The sequence below is a fragment of the Ranitomeya variabilis genome, chromosome 5 (genome assembly GCF_051348905.1).
Source record: "Ranitomeya variabilis isolate aRanVar5 chromosome 5, aRanVar5.hap1, whole genome shotgun sequence".
NCBI classification, from domain to species: Eukaryota; Metazoa; Chordata; class Amphibia; order Anura; family Dendrobatidae; genus Ranitomeya; species Ranitomeya variabilis.
The window spans coordinates 31,628,601-31,651,445 of NC_135236.1; the positions used below are offsets into that span (position 1 = coordinate 31,628,601).

A 22,845-nucleotide genomic window follows, 5' to 3' on the forward strand; every position below is an offset into this window, starting at 1 on the left:
TCAATAAAGTACAGTTCAAGCACAGTAAATCACAGTCTCTAGGCACACATGACCTGATTCTTCAGGCTTAAGTAGATCCTGTTCGTGACGCCAAGTTCTGCAGCGCCCCCTCCACCGCCGCAGGGCCGAGGAGTACCCGGTACCGGGCCTCTGAGTCTCTGCTTCTGGGGTTGTCACGGCGGCTAGGCCCCGGTCCGTGACCCTGCCGTGGGGGCGCACAGTAGAATGCAAGGTGTGGGTGTTGGTAGTGATGATAGCGATGTAGCGGTGCAGTTGTGGGGTGCAGGTCGCGATAAATAACGAGGACACCAGGTTGCAGTCTCTTTACCTCTTTACTGGAGATCTCTGAGTCCTCAGTCCAGAACACGGTTCACCAGGCTACGCAAGTCCAGCCGGTCCAATGGCACCTCCAGAGTCCTCCTCTCAGGTGGAAATCTGTGCCTTCCTACTAGCGCTATGTGTTGTAGTCCTTCCCTGGTGTGCTCACGGAAAGTGACCCCACAACGGTTGTGTCTGTTTCTTAAGTTCCCTCACAACTCGATTTGATGTTCCTCTGTAATCCACCCCTCCCTGTATTCAGGTTGGAATGGCACCCGTTTGTCAGGTAGGCCTGGAGTTCTTCCGGGACCCTAGAGACGCCCCTCTCCCGCAATTGCCCCCCAAGACTTCATAGGTGATATGTGGTAGACAGCCCGCCTGAGACCGACTGTCCTGCCGCTGTTTGGAGTATGGCTTGAAGCTGTATTCTAATCCACTCCCTCGGCGTTCCGGCCACCGGTATTGCGCCTCAGCAGGGTGCTGCCTCTTTCAACAAAACCCCTGCTGGTATTCTCCTTCTGCTTGATCTCGTTTCTCACTCAGCACAATCTGCCTCGCTTCTAGTCCTTTCTTGGGCACCGCCGCTAAGCTGAGCAGGCACGGTCCCGTTACGTTCTCTCAATGCCAAGCCTCTGCCAGGATCCCACCCCTGGCAGAGACCCTACAGTCTCTCCCTTCACAACACCCTCTGCCACAGGGTGTTGCTCTGTTCGATCCCGTCAGCGTTCTCTCTCTAACTTCCTGCCTGACCCCCAGTTTACCCACTATGGTGGGGAGTGGCCTAATGAATAGCACCCTTAGCTCCCCCCGGAGGCCCTGCTGTGAAACATATTGGTGTCTGTGATACCTGATTGGAGGAACTCCTTCAGTGCCATCGAACGTACCATGGCTCCCCTTAGTGGCAGAGCCACAGTACTGCAACGACCAGGACTCTGGGGCGCTGCACTTCCACGGCGAACCCTCGCCAGCCGGGCTCCTCTTTTACCAGCTCATAATTCGACCAAAAGAGCTCCAAGCCCTCTGGCCGAACAAAGCTGATATCAAAGGTGGAGGTCCCAAAAGGATGTATCAGAGCAAAGATGTCAATAGCCCTGAAGTCCATCTTCAAGAGAAGCTTCACCACATTTGTCCTGGTTGGACACGCCTCATCGCCCCTCCAGCGTAGACGAACCACATTTCTCCTGGAGACCCCCTGCCCGGCTGTCGGGAGGGACCACACGGTCTCCTCCCCCTTTTCTCTTGGAAGGCAGCTAGACCAAACTTATCTAGCCAGTAGGACAACGCCACCTCTCGTCCCTCTACATTGATCGTCCGCTCCCCTTTTTTGAGGGCCTCCAGGAAATGGCGGCGAAAAGCTTCATTCCCTGGGTCCGGAGATGAGGAAGACCCCTGTGGAACCCCACCGGCAGCAGCCGCATAACCAGGCACGGACTGCCTCCGAAACTGCAGATCTAGGTCTCAGCCTTAACCCCCAGGTATATATAAGGAATTTATTGTGCTATCATAAGTCTTGGCACTGCTGTCAGATCCTTATAGTGATTTACGCACTTTGGCACTTTTTAAACAACTTTTTTGGTATTTTGTGTGTGCTATTACTATTTTTACCATGCACTTTTTGGCACTTCTTTTATGCAATATTTTTTTAGCTTCTTTATGCAAATTTTGCACTTACAATTATTGTAAACAAGAAAACACAATTCTTATGGAATTCTTTTACTTTATTTGACACTTTTTTGCACCTTTTGATATGTACAATTGAAAAAAGTATATATATTTTCTATATTATTGGGGATGCTTTTGCTGAGTATGATTATTGTGGAATCCTGTTCTTGCGGAAATTCTTATTTTTATTTTGTATTATATTATATTTTTAATATTTTGTATTGTTGCCATTCTGATAAAGGCATAATATTCCCATGATCATTGACTATCTGGTGATCTCATGTTCCATGGTGGTTTGGTATCTACTGTCCGGCTCTGCAGCCGCATGCCCACTCTCGCCCCCTCTGCTACCGCCAGCAGAGACAGCGACCTGCGCCATATGACTTGTACTCTCCCCGCTCCCTCGCACCGGAACCACTGCAGGTCCCGGGCCGGGGTGGGTAGCGGGCTCCACACAGCGGGTCCCAGGAAGGGGGACAAACACCAACCTCTCCTCCGATGTTTTCTTCCTTTTTTTCCTTTTCTTTTTCCCTCTCCTGGTTGCCTCGTCCCCGCAGACCTCATCCCCAAACTTCAGGTGGGCATAGTTTACTGGGGACTCTAGCTGACGGATCTGCTGCAAGACGAGGCAACCCCCACTACTGCTGTTATCGCTGCTGCTATCTGCATCACCCCATCATCCTCTGAAATGCTATTGTCTGACGGGAGTGGGACCTGCACTGGATCTATCCCTCTGTGTGTGTGTCCTGGAGATCAGTTACCAAGCCCCCAGGTGGGTACGGCGCCTCCTCCATCTCCTCATGGTCCACCTCCTCCACCTGGGTCGGACGCCGAGACCCCTCTGGCTCCTTTGCAGCAGCCATGTTGTGGAACCGGTCCTCATTTTCCAGTTTTTCTCGGAAAGGCCCGCTGTTGTTTAATATAGCCGCTCTCCGGGCTTCTATGCCCTCAATGCAGATCCCCAGGCTGGATATCCTGGCTGTTAGGGCAGACTTCTCTGTGAGGGAGGCTCTGCTTGCAGCTTGCCTCACCTCCTTCATCTCCTCCCGGAGCCTCCTCAGGGTCTTCCCAGCCTCCTCATCCTCGCTGAGGTATGCATGGACGCGGGAGCCATAGCTGGTAACCGGCTCCCGTGCGGCCCTAGTGCCCCAATCCTTCGGCACCGCCGCCGCTGCACCTCTGCGAGTACTCTGCTCACCTCCGGGAGGAGACACCACAGTGGCCCTTGCCTCAGGGGCTTTGCAGCCCTCCTGGGTCTTCCTGAGCTCCTCCATGTTTTGGGCCTTGCCGGATCTGGTGACCCTCTTTGTCGGTAGCAATGAGCTCCCACCCCTCGCTGGCTTAGACCGAGGGGTGGGAGACGGGGACTCAGCCCCACAGTCCATGCACTACACTCCTCTCTTTCCTGGGTCAGAGAGGGGGGGAATTCCTGGGTGAAAAAAACTAGTGACTCTCCTGGAGCAAACAAAACAGCACCTTCCTCTACAGACTACAGGCTCCTAGTGGTGGCTGTGTAAATCTATGTAGTGAGCTCCCCCTGGTGGCGGCTGTATAAATCTGTGTAGTGAGCTCCCCCTAGAGGTGGCTGTATAAATCTATGTAGTGAGCTCCCCCTGGTGGCGGCTGTATAAATCTGTGTGTAGTGAGCTCCCCCTAGAGGTGGCTGTATAAATCTATGTAGTGAGCTCCCCCTGGTGGCGGCTGTATAAATCTGTGTAGTGAGCTCCCCCTAGAGGTGGCTGTATAAATCTATGTAGTGAGCTCCCCCTGGTGGCGGCTGTATAAATCTGTGTGTAGTGAGCTCCCCCTAGAGGTGGCTGTATAAATCTATGTAGTGAGCTCCCCCTGGTGGCGGCTGTATAAATCTGTATGTAGTGAGCTCCCCCTAGAGGTGGCTGTATAAATCTGTATGTAGTGAGCTCCCCCTAGTGGTGACTGTATAAATCTGTGTGTAGTGAGCTGCCCCTAGAGGTGACTGCATAAATCTGTATGTAGTGAACGTCCCCATAGTGGTGGTTGTATAAATCTCTATGTAGATAGCTCCCTCTAGTGGTGGCTTCAGGTTGACACTTCACAGTTTGCCATCAATCACTAGTGTCAAACTCATCCTAGGGAACCCCATAGTAGCTTTCCGCTTCGACTGAATAGCAGATAACACCTGACCTCTGAGCGCAGCCCCTGCTGATTCTAGTTCTGCACAGAATAGTGTATATTGAAGATGTACAGATAACTATAATGATTGTTTTGACATCAGAAGTGTGAGTGCAGCTCTGGATGTAACTGGAGCATAAGGCAATAACAGTCTTACACATTTCCATCTTGCTTGTTTGTACTGCAGATGCATCCAGTGCGAGAGCCCAGTGCTGATACCCAGGTAAGAGTTGTACTGAGGGACTTGTATGGTCACCCCGTTCCCCTTCTGCATTGCCATATAAGAATAGCGCCTTTCATAGGACTGGCACCAGGACAAAGGGCTCCTATCTGCTACACTGGTCGCTCAATATCTTTCTCTGAATATGCCTTTGTGTAGAGGGACTTGGAGAAACAGAGTTGTGGTGCTCACAAAACTTGCAAAATCGAGGGCCTTCCAATAGTTCTATGGACGCAAATATTTCCGAAGGGTCCAAAAATTTTTTCATTCCCTCTTTTTACTCTTTCCATGCTTTCATAGTGGGCAGGCTATTGTTCGTGTGTTGTGTGTGCTGAGTCTGCAGCTTTTCCTCCCCTATTACAGTATGAGATGGATGAGCTGCAGCTGCATCCCCCTCCTCCTCGTCTTGGATTACACTAGATGGATTCCTTGATGATCTCTTCGGGTGGTAAACATTGAGATCGAAAAAAGAATCTTTGCTCGATTTAACCGATATTCAATATGGAGTTCACAGTTATGTTGCTTGGAATGAGGCTCAATTCTATTAATAAACCAAATCTTTTTTTTAGATCTATTATCAGAATATTTGGGAAAAACATCAACTACTGTATCAGAAGCTGACGGAGGATCGGAGCCGGCACAGACGTTCAGGTAATGCTACGGATAAATTATAATAAAATGGCGGTTCACTGTCTGTCCTCCAACCAGTGGAACTTCACTGTCAATTGGATTAAAAGTTTAGCTTCACTTTTAGTTCTCCAAAATTTCGAGCTTTGCCGGAAGTTGTCCAAAATTTTGAGCTTCACAGAAAGTTGTCCAAAATTTCAAGCTTCACAGAAAGTTGTCCAAAATTTTGAGCTTCACCACAAGTTGTCCAAAATTTCAAGCTTCACCTGAAGTTGTCCAAAATTTCAATCTTCACTGTAAGTTGTCCAAAATGCGGCGCTTTACAATAAGATGCCACAAAAGTTGAACTTCATTGAATTCCCCCCCCCAAGAAATGGAGCTTCATTTTAAGATATCAAAAAATCTGAGCTTCACTTGGTCAAAAATGGGACTTCGTTGTAGTTTACGCCCAAATGGTTGAGCTGCATTATGATTTGTTCAAGAAGTGAAGCATCTCGGTAAGTTGACCAAAATGTTGAAATTCGCTGTAATTTTTACTAAAAAAATGGAGTTTCGTCAGTTATCCAAAAAGTTTAAAGGTTAAAGGTTTATTGTACTTTACCCCCAAAAAAGTTAAGCTTCGATATAATTTGCCTAAAAAGTGAAGCTGAACTTTAAATTGCCTAAAATGTTGAAATTTGATACAATTTGCCAAAGTAAATTAGAACATTATTGTAAGTTAGTAAAAAAGTTTGCTGTAATTTGCCCGAAAATTGGATCTTCGTTGAGAGTTGGCCAAAAAGTTGTTGGCTTCGTATGTGAAACAGCCCAGCTTTTTCACTTTTTTGTCGCATTCTAGCCTAATTATTCATCTTTTTTTTCCAGCGAATGGGAACAGAAAAAACAAACAGAACAATCGTAAATCTTCAACAGTCACCGCAGCTCATTACGAAGGTGATGAGTCAGGAGTCTGGACCACTTACATGTTCAGGTCAAGGCCAATCTGGCAATGAGCGGAAGGGACAGAATGCCTTCAAAGACCAGAAATGTTCTAATCTAAGTCCTTGATTGTAGTGCAAGAGGCATGTAGGGAAAAAGTGGGGTGTGAGTGAATGTAAATTTTAGTTAGATAAGGATGTGTATGTTCATATCTCAAGATATTAATCAAACAACCTATTCTTTAGAAAGATCAACGGACTATGACAAAAGTGGTTGAAATGACCATGGGTGGTCTACAAAAGAACATCTCCGAATACATAACACATTGAACCTTGACGTTGATGGACTACCACTGGAAATCAACAGTTTTCACTTTTGTTAGATAAGACCAGCAAATCAAATGTAGTGTGCACCAAGCTCTTAAACCGAAAAAAAAGAAAAATGCCGTTAGATCCTAAGATTCTCAGATGGTGGATACAGAATTTTTTGAAGAACACATAGCTCCAGCCTTATGTCCCAGTCCAATGTCAGCGTAATGTCAGAGAGTAATCTTGACACCTATTAGTAAAAAAAAATTATTTAATGAAGACCCCGATTCAGTCTACAGCAACAATCGCAGCCCCTCACGTAATTTCTTGCTTATCGATATGATCTAACAGGCATATGGACGTAATAAAAAAGGGGTCCCTAACTTACGATCCTTCTCATTGGACCAAGATGCAGAACTGCACTGGTGGAATCAAGGTGTCAATGTGTTAGACTTACGGCCATTTATCCGTAATTGCCAATGACTAGCAAAGTCTTTTTTTTTTGCCAGAACTGGAGTTGCCAACTAACTGATGCCCACAGCAGCACAGTTATGTAAGTGATTATCTATGATAAGACAATCCCATTTGATGCTGATGATGGCTATAGTCTACTAATCTAGTACATTATCTCAATAGAAGACCTTTCCGATATGGTAGAACGTAAAGTATGGGTGGGACGACAGCCAACAAAGATATCAAGTCAACATGGACTAGTATCTTGATACCATAACAAAAAATTTGGAAGTTTGGCATGGAAAAGCCCTACGCAAGCGGTCACCAAGTCCACACTTTAATTATTTAATGTAACAGTCTTCGGCTCGACCTCGAGCCATTGCAACTTGATGGATGAGTGCTCTTCTAGGAAGATCGATAAAGTGCAAGGCTAGATAGGTCCACCAGGATTTTCTCTGCCGATCTCACAATATTCTGTTAGATCTTGTGGTCCAGAAACCCTTTGAATGTGAATGTGTAAATAGGGAATGAATTCATTGATCTTAGGTAGGATTTTGGCCGACCTCAATGTTTTCTTTTGTGCTTTGCAGTTAAGAGTGGAGGACAGAAGAATGCGGGTAAGAAGATGACAGATGTCTTTTCCTTTCTTTCCATTGTGTTACACCAGCTGATAACCTTCTTCTTTGGCAGATGATAATGGCACAATCCTGGACTGGACGGAAGTTCAACGAAACTCTACCAGTCCGGTCAGATATGATGATGGAAGGGGGGAATTTGTAGTCAACGTCAAGGGATTGTTCTATTTGTATTGCCAGGTGAGTAGGGTCTGCACATGCCAAGTTCTTCACTACCCCCCCCCCTTCTTGTCTTCATCTTCTCCTTTGGTTACCACGTCTTTAGTCATATTTATTCCCCGCATTCACTTTCTCTATCCTTCTTCGTATGTCCATCACAAGATCATCATCATCATAATAGGAAGGTCTACAATCAAGCATGATCTCTGGACTCAACACCTAGAGTATCTGCTCCCATAACTGTTGTCCTGCCCTAGGAAGGACTATTGTTGTGAAACCATTTTATTAGGAGAGAACGTCCGCTTCTTGTTTCCATGCGACCGCTGATGTTTATGAATGGGAATGGCTGCCTGACTTACATTAATTGCTAAGCTCAGCGGTTAGCACTCTACGGTGGCTCAGTGGTTAGCACCACACGGTGGCTCAGTGCTTAGTACTGTACGGTGGCTCAGTGCTTAGCACTGTACGGTTGCTCGGTGGTTAGCACTGTACATTGGCTCAGTGGTTAGCACTGTACATTGGCTCAGTGGTTAGCACTGTATGTTGGCTCAGTGGTAACAATTTAAGGTTGCTCAGTGGTTAGCACTGTTGCTTTACAGCACTGGGGTCCAGGGTTCAAATCCCACCAAGGACAAATTCTGCAAGGAGTTTGTATATTCTCTCCATGTTTGCGTGCATTTCCTCCGGGTTCCTACAATGGAGACAGTGTTATGATGTCTGTAAAGCGCTGTGCAATTATTAGTGCCATATAAGCTAGTAAAATAAATAATGATCCAGGCGAAGTCCAACTCCAGTTGTAGGCGAGTGGCAGAGGATATGACAGTGCAGCCTTGTGGAAAGGAGTCAGGGATATGTCCAGAATTGCATTGTATTTGCTTACTATGAATGAGGGGAAAACTGAAGAATTACAGCATGATTAAGTAATGGAGAAGTCAGCACTTCCTCTATTACAGCATTCGGCTGATGGCGGCTCTCTCCCCTCCCACACGAAGCTTCTGTGTGTATTATCAATGGAGAGAGTGGAATAAACTACATGGCAAAAAGGCAATATGCCACTGGCAGACTGCTTTGTACTCCTATGCACTCCTGTCCCCTTCTAGACACCACTGTCCCCTCCAGATCAGTCTGTCCCCACTGCAGGCCACCCTAACTTATCTGTCCCATCCAGACTCCTCTGACTCAAAAGTCCCCTCCAGATCCCTTTGACCCCCTACAGATTCCTCAGTCATCTCAAGACTCCTCAATCACCTTCACACCCTTGTGTGCCCTTACAGATCCCTTTGTCCCCCAAAAGTCAGGTCTCTTCTCTGCACTCTCCAAACTACTCTATCGCCTCCAGACTCTTCTGCTTCCCCCAGACTTTTCTGTCCTGTTCCAGACTACTTTGTACCCTACAGACTCTTCAGTTCGTTTCCAGATTGCTCTCTCCCCTCCATACTTTCCTGCCTTCAGTCCCCCTCCAGATCCTTGAGTCCCTGAAAAACTCTGTAGCCTTCACACCTGTTTTCTCCAAATTTCTCAATCCCCTTTAGAATCCTCTATCCCCTCCAGACTCAGCTGTACCCTCCAGATCCTTATTTTTTCCTCCAGACCCCTCTGCCCCTCCAGACAGCTGTGTCCTTATTCAGACACTTCTGTCCCCTCCAGACTTCAGTATCATCCTGACTTTCCTGTCCCCTCTAAACATGTAAGCCCCTTTCAGACTACTCTGTGCCCTCCAAAGTTCACAGTCCCCTGGAGACTTCTCCAGACTTCTCTATACCCTCCAGACTCCAATCTTTTCAAGACTTCCCAGCCCCTCTAACAATTCTGACCCCTCCAGAAATATATAACTTCCAGGATTTCCCTATTCCCTCCATACACGACCATCCCTTCCATACTTTTCTGATCCTCCAGACTCCTTTGTCCCCTTTAGATTTCTCTGTTCCCCAAGATTCCCTTGTCCCTTTCAGACTTCCTTGTCCACTTCAGACTTCTGTGTCCCCTCCAGAAAACACTGTTCTCTCCAAACACGTATATATCCCCCATACTCCCATGTCATCTATAGACTCTTCTTTCCCTTCCAAATTCATATTTGTCAAAGCCCTGTTCAGACTCCTATACCTCCTTCAAACATCTCCGTCCCCTCTAGACTCCTTTTTCTATTCGAGAATCATCTACGAACACTTCAGTTGTCTTGACTTCTACGTTTCCTCCTGGACTACTTTGTCATTGACTAGCCTCTAAGGTTCAGTCAAGATGAAATCCAACATGCTCGATCCCCCTTTCACCAATATCTGCTGTGACGTTGACTTGGAAGATCACCGATTCCCACCAAAATTATTGACTTTGGCTGAATCACATCTAAAGTGTATGGACACCCGTAGGGTCGAAGAAAGGAAAACAAGGAGATGATTTTATGATGTGAATCATTTGGAGAATGTGGTTGAGTGTGGAGAAGTTGAGGTTTTGAGTAAGTGTGCACAGGGCATGCGAGTTGGATTATGAAATGGGTAAAAACAAGTCAGGAATGTGTGGTTTTGTGGGAGATAAAAATAAACTTAAAATAATTAAATATTGTACTGTCCGGCTGATAACAGAAGACATTCGACATCTTTGTTTATTTAGAGAGCATCTTTTTCTCCTCTCCTCGTGTTCAATCATGAGTGATGTCTGTATGCTCACAGTGTCTTCCAATAGTCTCCTTATCTTATCGATCTACCACCTACTCCTAATCTCTGAAGTGGTATCTTCACAAACTTTTTTCCGACATGGTCTACATGTTCTTCAGTCACATACTATTGTCCTTCCATTGGTCTTAATGTTTTCCAGTTAAGCTTCCTTCTCTTTCCTTCCAAGGTGCACTTCAATGAGGACCGAAGCAGCTACATCAAGTTGGATCTACTTCTAGACGGCAAACTGATATTTCGCTGCTTGCAAGAGTTTTCTACTACTGCCGCCAGCATCCGTGATCCCACACTAAAAACCTGCAGTGTTTCCGGGCTTGTGATCCTGCGTCCTGGCAATTCGCTCCGCATCAAAACTCTTCCCAAAGTCAGCTTGAGGATAGACCATTTCCTCACATACTTTGGTCTTTTCCAGGTTCACTGAGAACGTTGGTTTGGTGGGGTAAGGAAAACCAGGAGCACTTTCCTTACCCTTGTTCATTATTACACCATATGCCTGGTTCTGGAGGTCAATGCTACCACCAAAAACCACTATGGAAATGATGCTGAACTATGAGAATTGTGTATATATTCTCAAGAGGAGGATATACAGACAATTCCAACCTCTCGATTTTAAACAAAGATACATTTCATGCCACAAACAAAGACTATGATGTTAATAGCCACTGAAAATCCCGAGTCAACAACAAAGCAGAACTTTCCACAGATGCATACATCATAAAGAAAGAGAAGTAAAAACCTACAGGAAATATTGCTGTTTGCAGGAAGCTGAAACAGTTACCATAAAAATGACCAGAAAACAGAACTAACAAGACTACCCACATCAGTAGATGTCTACAAGATATGTAAACCAAGCAGTCCATTGATCCAGAAAGTATGCCAAAGTCAACCACTAGTCCATATTCTTTGTCACATAGAACCCCTCTAAGTGTTGTTAGCCAATTGACCAGAGTCCAATCAACCCATGGCGCCCATATGTTTAGCGTTCCTCCCGTTTTAAGGTTGGGTTTTCTTCAAGTCTATTAAGGACTATGGTATCCAAGATTCTCTTGGTGAAAGAAAGTTGAATGTACAAGACTACCAACATCAGAAGATGTGTACAAGATTTGTCAATGAAACAGTCCATCTATCAAGAAAACATCAATATGTCATAGTCTATTTGTCCATATTCTAGGAATGTAGAGTAGAAGACCTCTATGTGTTGTTCTATATACAGTTATATGAAAAAGTTTGGGCACCCCTATTAATCTTAAGCTTAATGTTTTTATAAAAAATTGTTTTTTTTGCAACAGCTATTTCATTTTCATATATCTAATAACTGTTGGACACAGTAATGTTTCTGCCTTGAAATGAGGTTTATTGTACTAACAGAAAATGTGCAATCTGCATTCAAACAAAATTTGACAGGTGCATAAGTATGGGCACCCTTATCATTTTCTTGTTTTAAATACTCCTACCTACTTTTTACTGACTTACTAAAGCACTTTTTTTGGTTTTGTAACCTCATGTTTTTTTGCCGCCATGCATAACGCCTTTTTGTATGACCAAACAACTCAATCTTGGTTTCATCAGTCCACAGGACCTTCTTCCAAAAAGAAATTGGCTTCTCCAAATGTGCTTTTGCATACCCCAGCTGACTGTTTGTGGCGTTCTTGCAGAAACGGCTTCTTTCGCATCACTCTCCCATACAGCTTCTCCTTGTGCAAAATGCGTTGTATAGTTGACCGATGCACAGTGACCCCATCTGCAGCAAGTCGATGCTGCAGCTCTCTGGAGGTGGTCTGAGGATTGTCCTTGACTGATCTCACCATTCTTCTTCTCTGCCTTTCTGATGTTTTTCTTGGCCTGCCACTTCTGGCCTTAACAAGAACTGTACCTGTGTTCTTCCATTTCCTTACTATGTTCCTCACAGTGGAAATTGACAGGTTAAATCTCTGAGACAGCTTTTTGTATCCTTCCCCTGAACAACTATGTTGAATAATCTTTGTTTTCAGATCATTTGACAGTTGTTTTGAGGAGCCCATGATGCCACTCTTCAGAGGAGATTCAAACAGGAGAACAACTTGCAAGTGGCCACTTTAAGTAGCTTTTCTCATGATTGCATACACCTGGCTATGAAGTTCAAAGCTCAATGAGGTTACAAAACCAAAAAATGTGCCTTAGTAAGTCAGCAAAAAGTAGGTAGGAGTATTTTAAACAAGAAAATGGTAAGGGTGCCCATACTTATGCACCTGTCAAATTTTGTTTGAATGCAGATTGCACATTTTCTGTTAGTACAATAAACCTCATTTCAAGGCAGAAACATTACTGTGTCCAACAGTTATTAGATATATGAAACTGAAATAGCTGTTGCAAAAAAAACAATTTTTATAAAACATTCAGCTTAAGATTAATAGGGGTGCCCAAACTTTTTCATATAACTGTAATTGACCAGAGTCCAGTCAACCCAAGGTAATAGTATGATCAGTGTTCCACTCCTGTCTTTAGGTTGGTTTGTCAAGCCATGACTTACTTGACTCTCTTGATTGAAGAAAGCAGAACTTAAAAGATTACCCACATTAGAAAATGTTTATAAGAGTTGCAAACAAAATAGCTCATTGACACAAAAACCATCAATATGCCATAGTCGTCTACTACTCCATGTTCTAGGTCACATACATTGGAAAACCTCTGTGTGTTGTGTTAGATTATTCATTGTATGGTCACCATGGTTCGACAGGGCTCTGGTCATACCTTCCCTTTCTTAGGTTTGGTCTCTAGACCATGACTTACCTGACTCTATTGATTGAAGAGAGCAGAACTTACAAGTCTACACACAACAGAAGATGTCTAGAAGATTTGCGAACAATACAATCCATCAGTCCAAATGCCATCAAAATGGCATAGTCAACTACTAATCCATTTTTTGGGTCCCATTAAGTAGATTGTTGTGTTGGACCATTGACTGGAGTCCTGTTGACCCACAATGATACAACCAGTGATCCTTTTCCTATCTTTACATTGTATCTTCAAATAATGAATCAATTGATCGAATAAAGCAGAACTTACAAGCCTACACACATCAGAAGTCTACGAGATTCGTGAACAAATGGTCCATAAACCCAAACAGCATCAAGATGACATGGCCAACTACTAGTCCATGTTCTCGTTAACATAAAGTAGAACACCTCTGAATGTTGTGCTAGATCATTGATGAGTCCACACCCAAACAGTGTTCCTCTCCTGTCTTGAGGTTTGGTCTTCAAGCCTCTCGATGAGTCTGGTTTCCATGACTTAGTTGACTTTTCAATGAAGCCTTAAACTCTTCCAAGCAAATATAGTCTTTAAGAATGAGTTGAGCGTCTCAAACACAATAAAGTTGGGTTTTAAGAGGATAGTTCTACTTAATTTTCTCAATGATCTGGTATTTGATCCTATGGCCATGGTGTTCTGACCAAAATCCTTTGTTGTGAAGACCAAACTCAACAACTCTACGGAGACAACATGCACCTTACTCATACAAAGTGCAATTTACTGCAGGAAAACAGGGTTCACTATGTGCACTGAACATTGGATATCACAAAGTGCCTACAGGTTTGATTTAGGCAAGAACTAGTGGACTTTATGTAGAAAAATTTTCTCGATTTCACTGAAACCTTACTCCAAATCTTACAGACTGTGTGAACTCTTCCTCACCACCCATTATAATTATCAGTACAGGTCATAACCCAATACTGTCTGCATTTATATAACACTGACCACTGTCAAATAAAAATATATTTTATACTGGGGTCACGGTCAGGTTTTGGCATTGCTTATTATTAAGACATTTTATTGGGGTTGTACAATACAGAATATCTACAAAATCTATAAAAAGTATCTTCTAAGCACAATTTTCTATTTTTTTCTTCAACTACACATTTCAAAAGCCATTTTTTTTCAGTCAATATGAGGGCTTTTTTTGCAGGATGAGTTTAATTTTCAAAATTGATCCATATTATTTTTTTTATAAATTTGATTCGATTTTTTGGGGCGACGAAGAGGTAAAAAGATCACCTATTTCGCAATTGCTTTTTGAGTTTTGATTTTGACACCTACAAAGAGGTGTAAGGGCATGAAAACGCTATTCCGCAGGGCAGTCTGAGCATGCCAGGACTTTCGAAAGAACTTTGCTGGTGTTATATTGGGGTACATGGCTTTTAAATTCTTGAAAGACGAGGACTCTTTAAATTTTTAATAAGTGACTTTTTATGTACAAACGAATGGTGCTTCTATTGAAGCCCCTTAGTTTTCTCACCCCACAAAGATGCTCCTGTCCTGGTCCCCATAGAGTATGATGCCCCCCACACTCAGCCTGATAACCTCGCAGTGAAGTCCCCCACACAATTTACCCCCCGCAGTCCTCCCCACATGTACAGTATGATACCCCACAGAGCCCCACAACACAATATTATGTCCCCACAGACCCAGCACACAATATCGTGCCCTAAAGGTGACTCTACACATGTGAATTCCCACATTATTTCTCTACAGGTCCCACAGACATTATATAGTGCCCATAGTAACCCTCAACACAGTATGATGCCATCACCGTGACCCCCACATTATACAATGCCCCCACTACCCTCATCACACAGAATAATGCCCCCACTACCCTTCTCACACAGTATAATGCCCCCACTGCCCTCCTCACACAGTATAATGCCCTCACTGTCCTCCTCACACAGTATAATTACCTCACTGTCCTCCTCACACAGTATGATGCCCCCACTACCCTCCTCACACAGTATAATGCCCTCACTGTCCTCGTCACACAGTATAATACCTGCACTGTCCTCCTCACACAGTATAATGCCCACTGTCCTCCTCACACAGTATAATGCCACTACCCTCCTCACACAGTATAATGCCCACTGTCCTCCTCACACAGTATAATGCCCTTACTGTCCTCCTCACACAGTATAATGCCCCCACTACCCTCCTCACACAGTATAATGCCCCCACTACCCTCCTCACACCGTATAATGCCCTCACTGTCCTCACACAGTATAATACCCCCACTGCCCTCCTCACACAGTATAATGCCCTCACTGTCCTCCTCACACAGTATAATGCCCCCACTGCCCTCCTCACACAGTATAATGCACTCACTGTCCTCCTCACACAGTATAATGCCCTCACTGCCCTCCTCACACAGTATAATGCACTCACTGTCCTCCTCACACAGTATAATGCCCTCACTGCCCTCCTCACACAGTATAATGCCTCCACTACCCTCCTCACACAGTATAATGCCCCCACTGCCCTCCTCACACAGTATAATGCCCCCACTACCCTCCTCACACAGTATAATGCCCTCACTGCCCTCTTCACATAGTATGCCTCCACTGCCCTCCTCACACAGTATAATGCCCCCACTACACTCTTCACAGTATAATGCCCTCACTGTCCTCCTCACACAATATAATGCCTGCACTGCCCTCTTTACAGTATAATGTCCCCACTACCCTAGTCACACAGTATAATGCCCTCACTGCCCTCCTCACACAGTATAATGCCCCACTGCCCTCCTCACAATGTAATGCCCCCACTGTCTTCCTCACACAGTATAATGTCCCCTCTGTCCTCCTCACACAGTATAATGTCCCCGCTGCCCTCCTCACACAGTATAATGCCCCCACTACCCTCGTCACACAGTATAATGCCCCCACTGCCCTCCTCACACAGTAGAATGCCCCCACTGCCCTCCTCACACAGTATAATGCCCCCACTACCCTCCTCACACAGTATAATGTCCCCGCTGTCCTCCTCACACAGTATAATGCCCCCACAGACCTCCTCACACAGTATAATGCCCCCACTGCCCTCCTCACACAGTAGAATGCCCCCACTGCCCTCCTCACACAGTATAATGCCCCCACTACCCTCCTCACACAGTATAATGTCCCCGCTGTCCTCCTCACACAGTATAATGCCCCCACAGACCTCCTCACACAGTATAACGCCCTCACTGCCCTATTCACAGTATAATGCCTCCACTGCCCTCCTCAAACAGTATAATGTCCCCACTGCCCTCCTCACACAGTATAATGTCCCCAGAGCCCTCCTCGCACAGTATAATGCCCTCACTGCCCTATTCACACAGTATAATGCCCGCACTGCCCTCCTCACACAGTATAATGCCCTCACTGCCCTCTTCACAGTATAATGCCTCCACTGCCCTCCTCACACAGTATAATGCCCCCAATGCCCTCCTCACACAGTATAATGGCTCCACTGCCCTCCTCACACAGTGTAATGTACACAGTGACTGCACCAGCAGAATAGTGAGTGCAGCTCTAGAGTATAATACAGGATGTAACTCAGGATCAGTAATGTAATGTATGTACACAGTGACTGCACCAGCAGAATAGTGAGTGCAGCTCTGGAGTATAATACAGGATGTAACTCAGGATCAGTAATGTAATGTATGTACACAGTGACTGCACCAGCAGAATAGTGAGTGCAGCTCTGGAGTATAATAGAAGGATGCAACTCAGGATCAGTAATGTAATGTATGTACACAGTGACTGCACCAGCAGAATAGTGAGTGCAGCTCTGGGGTATAATACAGGAGGTAACTCAGGATCAGTAATGTAATGTGTGTACACAGTGACTGCACCAGCAGAATAGTGAGTGCAGCTCTGGGGTATAATACAGGATGTAACTCAGGATCAGTAATGTAATGTATGTAAACAGTGACTGCACCAGCAGAATAGTGAGAGCAGCTCTGGGGTATAATACAGGATGTAACTCAGGATCAGTAAGGTAATGTATGTACACAGTGACTGCACCAGCAGAATAGTGAGAGCAGCTCTGGGGTGTAATACAGGATGTAACTCAGGATCAGTAATGTAATGTATGTAAACAGTGACTGCACCAGCAGAATAGTGAGAGCAGCTCTGGGGTATAATACAGGATGTAACTCAGGATCAGTAAGGTAATGTATGTACACAGTGACTGCACCAGCAGAATAGTGAGTGCAGCTCTGGGGTATAATACAGGATGTCACTCAGGATCAGTAATGTAATGTATGTACACAGTGACCGCACCAGCAGAATAGTGAGTGCAGCTCTGGGGTATAATATAGGATGTAACTCAGGATCAGTAATGTAATGTATGTACACAGTGACTGCACCAGCAGAATAGTGAGTGCAGCTCTAGAGTATAATACAGGATGTAACTCAGGATCAGTAATGTATGTACACAGTGACTGCACCAGCAGAATAGTGAGTGCAGCTCTGGAGTATAATACAGGATGTAACTCAGGATCAGTAATGTAATGTATGTACACAGTGACTGCACCAGCAGAATAGTGAGTGCAGCTCTGGAGTATAATACAGGATGCAACTCTGGATCAGTAATGTAATGTATGTACACAGTGACTGCACCAGCAGAATAGTGAGTGCAGCTCTAGAGTATAATACAGGATGTAACTCAGGATCAGTAATGTAATGTATGTACACAGTGACTGCACCAGCAGAATAGTGAGTGCAGCTCTGGGGTATAATACAGGAGGTAACTCAGGATCAGTAATGTAATGTATGTAAACAGTGACTGCACCAGCAGAATAGTGAGAGCAGCTCTGGGGTATAATACAGGATGTAACTCAGGATCAGTAAGGTAATGTATATACACAGTGACTGCACCAGCAGAATAGTGAGTGCAGCTCTGGGGTATAATGCAGGATGTAACTCAGGATCAGTAATGTAATATATGTACACAGTGACTGCACCAGCAGAATAGTGAGTGCAGCTCTGGGGTATAATGCAGGATGTAACTCAGGATCAGTAATGTAATATATGTACACAGTGACTGCACCAGCAGAATAGTGAGTGCAGCTCTGGGGTATAATATAGGATGTAACTCAGGATCAGTAATGTAATGTATGTACACAGTGACTGCACCAGCAGAATAGTGAGCGCAGCTCTGAAGGATAATACTGGCGGTAACTCAGGATCAGTGATGTAATTTGGGTAGTTGGATTATAAGGTTATTACACTATAATTACTTGCTCCACATCACGTACCTTACAAGGTTTCTGATAGTGAATACAGCAGTTTTCTCATAGGTGCATTGTCCAACACAACTTCAAATTTATTACTATTGATTATTTAAAGGTACAGAGTGCAATATTAAACCAGCCATCAAAGTCCACTACAATTTTGCATTGCCTTGTAGGATAACCAGTCTTCTTAACCTGCAAGAAAGATCCCACTGGTTCAGGAATTCACATTTATCATTTGCCAACAATTTCCAAACTTGGCAAAAATTGCGTCCCACTTTATAACGGTTGTGCGTTTTGAAGAACACACCGTTGCCCCCCTCCCATATACTAATGTGCCACAAACAGGAGGTTGGTACACAAAATGAGAATGCTTGGTCTGGGGGAAAATGTGTGTAAATGGGTAAGTAACTGGCTTAGTGATAGAAAGCAGAGGGTGGTTATAAATGGTATAGTCTCTAACTGGGTCGCTGTGACCAGTGGGGACCGCAGGGGTCGGTATTGGGACCTGTTCTCTTCAACATATTCATTAATGATCTGGTAGAAGGTTTACACAGTAAAATATTGATATTTGCAGATGATACAAAACTATGTAAAGCAGTTAATACAAGAGAAGATAGTATTCTGCTACAGATGGATCTGGATAAGTTGGAAACTTGGGCTGAAAGGTGGCAGATGAGGTTTAACAATGATAAATGTAAGGTTATACACATGGGAAGAAGGAATCCATATCACCATTACACACTGAACGGGAAACCACTGGGTAAATCTCACATGGAGAAGGACTTGGGGATCCTAGTTAATGATAAACTTACCTGGAGCAGCCAGTGCCAGGCAGCAGCTGCCAAGGCAAACAGGATCATGGGATGCATTAAAAGAGGTCTGGATACACATGATGAGAGCATTATACTGCCTCTGTACAAATCCCTAGTTAGACCGCACATGGAGTACTGTGTCCAGTTTTGGGCACCGGTGCTCAGGAAGGATATAATGGAACTAGAGAGAGTACAAAGAAGGGCAACAAAATTAATAAAGGGGATGGGAGAACTACAATACCCAGATAGATTAGCGAAATTAGGATTATTTAGTCTAGAAAAAAGACGACTGAGGGGCGATCTAATAACCATGTATAAGTATATAAGGGGACAATACAAATATCTCGCTGAGGATCTGTTTATACCAAGGAAGGTGACGGGCACAAGGGGGCATTCTTTGCGTCTGGAGGAGAGAAGGTTTTTCCACCAACATAGAAGAGGATTCTTTACTGTTAGGGCAGTGAGAATCTGGAATTGCTTGCCTGAGGAGGTGGTGATGGCGAACTCAGTCGAGGGGTTCAAGAGAGGCCTGGATGTCTTCCTGGAGCAGAACAATATTGTATCTTACAGTTATTAGGTTCTGTAGAAGGACGTAGATCTGGGGATTTATTATGATGGAATATAGGCTGAACTGGATGGACAAATGTCGTTTTTCGGCCTTACTAACTATGTTACTATGTTACTATGTTACTATGTAAACAGGAAGTTGATATCACCAACCATTCCCATTTTATTTAGGTGCATCCATATAAATGGCCCACGCTGTACATTAAAAATTATATATCTACAAAATACAGTAAATAAAAATGTAGTAAAAATAAATAAAATATACAATAAATAAAAATATAATAAAAACAAATTTAAAATGTTTTATATAGTAAAAAAAGTAACAATAAACTATAAAAATATGATAAAAAAGAGAAAATTAATGTTCTGCTGTGTAAAAATAAAGTAAAAAAAATAAAATAAAAACAGATAAAAATATCATAAAGATAAAATGTGTGTTATAGAGTGAAAAGTATATATAATGATAAAGTATAATAACAGTGTAATAAAGAAGATGGAAAGGATGCATAACACGATAAAGTAGAAACATCACTTACTTCTATTGGTGCCTCGCTCGTGTCTCGTCCTTGGAGCTGGCACTTCCCTGAATGGACGTCACACCTTGCGTCCACAACACTTAATCCTTGCATTACCTAAATCTTATGACCATATTTTTTGGCAGGAGCGATCGTCTTCGGCAGAGCTTGGCCTTTCTCGGGAAAAAAAAATTACCTGCTTTGCATATTAGGATTTTCCTGGTGAGTCATTTAACTCCTTGCGCTCCTTGGGTATAGTGGATTGATGGGGGTGAAAGGACGAGTAACGCGACCTTATCGCTTTAATGAGAGACAATTGGAAACTCCCCATGGGGAGGCGATTGGGAGGTCTTCTGTCCATTCCCAGAGCCCGGCGTTGGGCTGGTCAGGTCTCCTCAGCATCTTGAGTCTGTAGCATTGTACCATATATCGCTCTTCCTCATTCTCGGGCTGACTCTTTCGAGAACATTTCACTTTCTCCCCTCTCTACATTTTATCATTTCGGGTAATCCCTTTTTTTTTGTGCCAGACAGTTTCAGTTTCATTGCTCGATAACTGACTTTCACTCTTTCGGCTCAGTTTTGTTTCTCTTCTTTCATGGTTTCCGGCACAAACCTTGGGTGTCTCATTCCTACTCGTCTTCAGAGAACATTCTACTGCACCAATTTTACCGGGATTTTGGTTTTTTTGATGCGATGCAGTGATCCAATAATTTCCAGGTCATGAGCTAACTTTGCCTTCTCAATACCCTCCTACTGTTGAGAATTTTTCCACTTGATTGCCAGGAACGTCATGTCTCACCCGGTGACGGTCAACGTAGTTCCAAGCTTGCTGCGGGGATTGTGGGGTGGGACAGGGTCTTGGTTGGGGGTCCTCCTTTGCCTAATTGCTTTGGTCTACCAATCCATTCATCTCGGGGACCTGCAGAGAGAACTTTCTATATTTCAGAAGAGTAAGGAGCAGTCCAGGCTGGAGGTAAGTGTCTTCTTCAGGATCTTCTGCTTAGAAGGTAGTCATTCTCCAGATTTGTTTTCACCAATTATGGCGGAGAAACAATCCAGGCATCTATTGATGACTGCCAAGTGAAAATGCTTCGTTTGCACGAGCCACTATGAACGGAGCATAATGACTCCATTATCTAATATTACGCAGGACTTGACTGTAATGTAATCTGCTTGTATCTGATAGGTCATCTCCAGCAAATATTAACATTCGAGAGCACAGGAAATGGGGAAATTTGCTCTGACGGTTCTTTAATAAAAAACAATGTCGACAGCTGGTAATTATAATAATGATACAAGACATATAGTGAATAAAAAGAAGCACAGCAATAATAATAGCAGTAACAACAGCAATAACTACTAAAAACTAAGAATAAACATATAAAAAATAAGAATAGTAATGCGATAAAAATACAAAATCATTACTAGGAACAAACACAAACATAATATTGTAGTGTAATAAAAACAGCCGCTAGTTAAAAAACAAAAAAATGATGAAAAAAATGTATTTAAAAAAAAAAATGGTATATAAAAATTTAATTTGATAAAAACAACAGCATTAAATTTAACAAAAACGAGAATAAGTTTTATAAAAAAAAAAGTTATTTAAAAAGTTTAAATTGTAGTCTCATAATAAAAAAGCAAAAACAAAATACAAAAATAACACAAAAAAAAAACCCAATAAGAATAATGTTGGTAAAACATTATAGTAAATTATTAATATAATAATAATAATAATAGCAATATTTTACAGTTTAAAAAATAATATACTATTTGCAAAGTTTATTATGTGATTATAGGAAATATAGTACTAATGCTAATAATCAAGTTAATTAACATAGTCATGCAAAACACTAACAAAAAAAATATAAAAATGAAAATCATACATTAGACACTTATTATATTCACATCACTACTAATATTATTTTGCGTATATATTATATATATATATATATTATTGGCATAATATATAAATAATATTAGTAATAATATATTATTAGTATCTTATCCCATTAAAGCCTTAAAGTATTTCTCCATTTTTCTATAATTGCTACTTAATAATCATCCCTCGACAATGGTATGATCACAAGTGTAGGTTGTTGGCACACCTAAGTTCATCTATATTCTGTGTTCAGTTTCCCTGCAGCGCCTCCACAGGACAACTGAAGCATCACTCAGTGCCCCAGTGGTCTCTTCGTGTAATGCAGGATAGGACGAGTCCTCCAAAGGGGATCACTGGAGGTCTGATCACTGGAACCCGCACCGATCGGCAGGGAGGATGCCCCTACTGCCATTGCAATCATTTTCTAAGAGGCTGCCGGTAAAAGCAGCGCTCGACAGCCCCGTTGGGAATGAATGGAGCAGTGGTCAAACATGCGCTCCGCCGCTCCATTCTAACAAGGATGAGAGAGCCCCTTTCGTTTTTAATTGCAAAAATAAAACAAAATCCCATACTACAAAATTATACTATTATTTATCTCTCACAGGGAACAGTATTTAAAAAAAAAGAAAAGAAAAATGATGCCATAATTGCAGTTTTGGTTCATCTTGCCTAAAAAAAAGGAGGAGTCGAAAAGTCGTAGGTGTCCCAAAGTGGAACCAATAAAAACTACAGATCATTCCACGAAAAACAAACAGCTCTATAAAGGGAAAGATGAAAAACGTCCACATATAGATCCATATATACGAAAAGATGTGCAAGAAAAAAAATGTGTTGACTCAAAAAAAAAACATTTCTTATGCAAAAGTGACAATATGAAATAAAAAACTACTGTCAGAATAAAGAGAACATGACAATTAGATTTTT

General features: G+C 43.2%; 1 protein-coding gene across 1 annotated transcript in view; it reads left to right on the plus strand.

Moving 5' to 3' along the window:
- The window catches only part of LOC143774775 (uncharacterized), a 75,952-nt gene that overhangs the window by 17,619 nt on the left and 35,488 nt on the right, over window positions 1-22,845 (plus strand). The window contains exons 2-9 of the mRNA XM_077262540.1: window positions 4,319-4,354; window positions 4,921-5,002; window positions 5,843-5,911; window positions 7,248-7,274; window positions 7,348-7,472; window positions 10,290-10,539; window positions 20,617-20,718; window positions 20,801-21,012. Coding sequence (XP_077118655.1) covers window positions 4,319-4,354; window positions 4,921-5,002; window positions 5,843-5,911; window positions 7,248-7,274; window positions 7,348-7,472; window positions 10,290-10,539; window positions 20,617-20,718; window positions 20,801-21,012 — 903 coding nt within the window. The remainder of the gene's footprint in view (window positions 1-4,318; window positions 4,355-4,920; window positions 5,003-5,842; window positions 5,912-7,247; window positions 7,275-7,347; window positions 7,473-10,289; window positions 10,540-20,616; window positions 20,719-20,800; window positions 21,013-22,845) is intronic.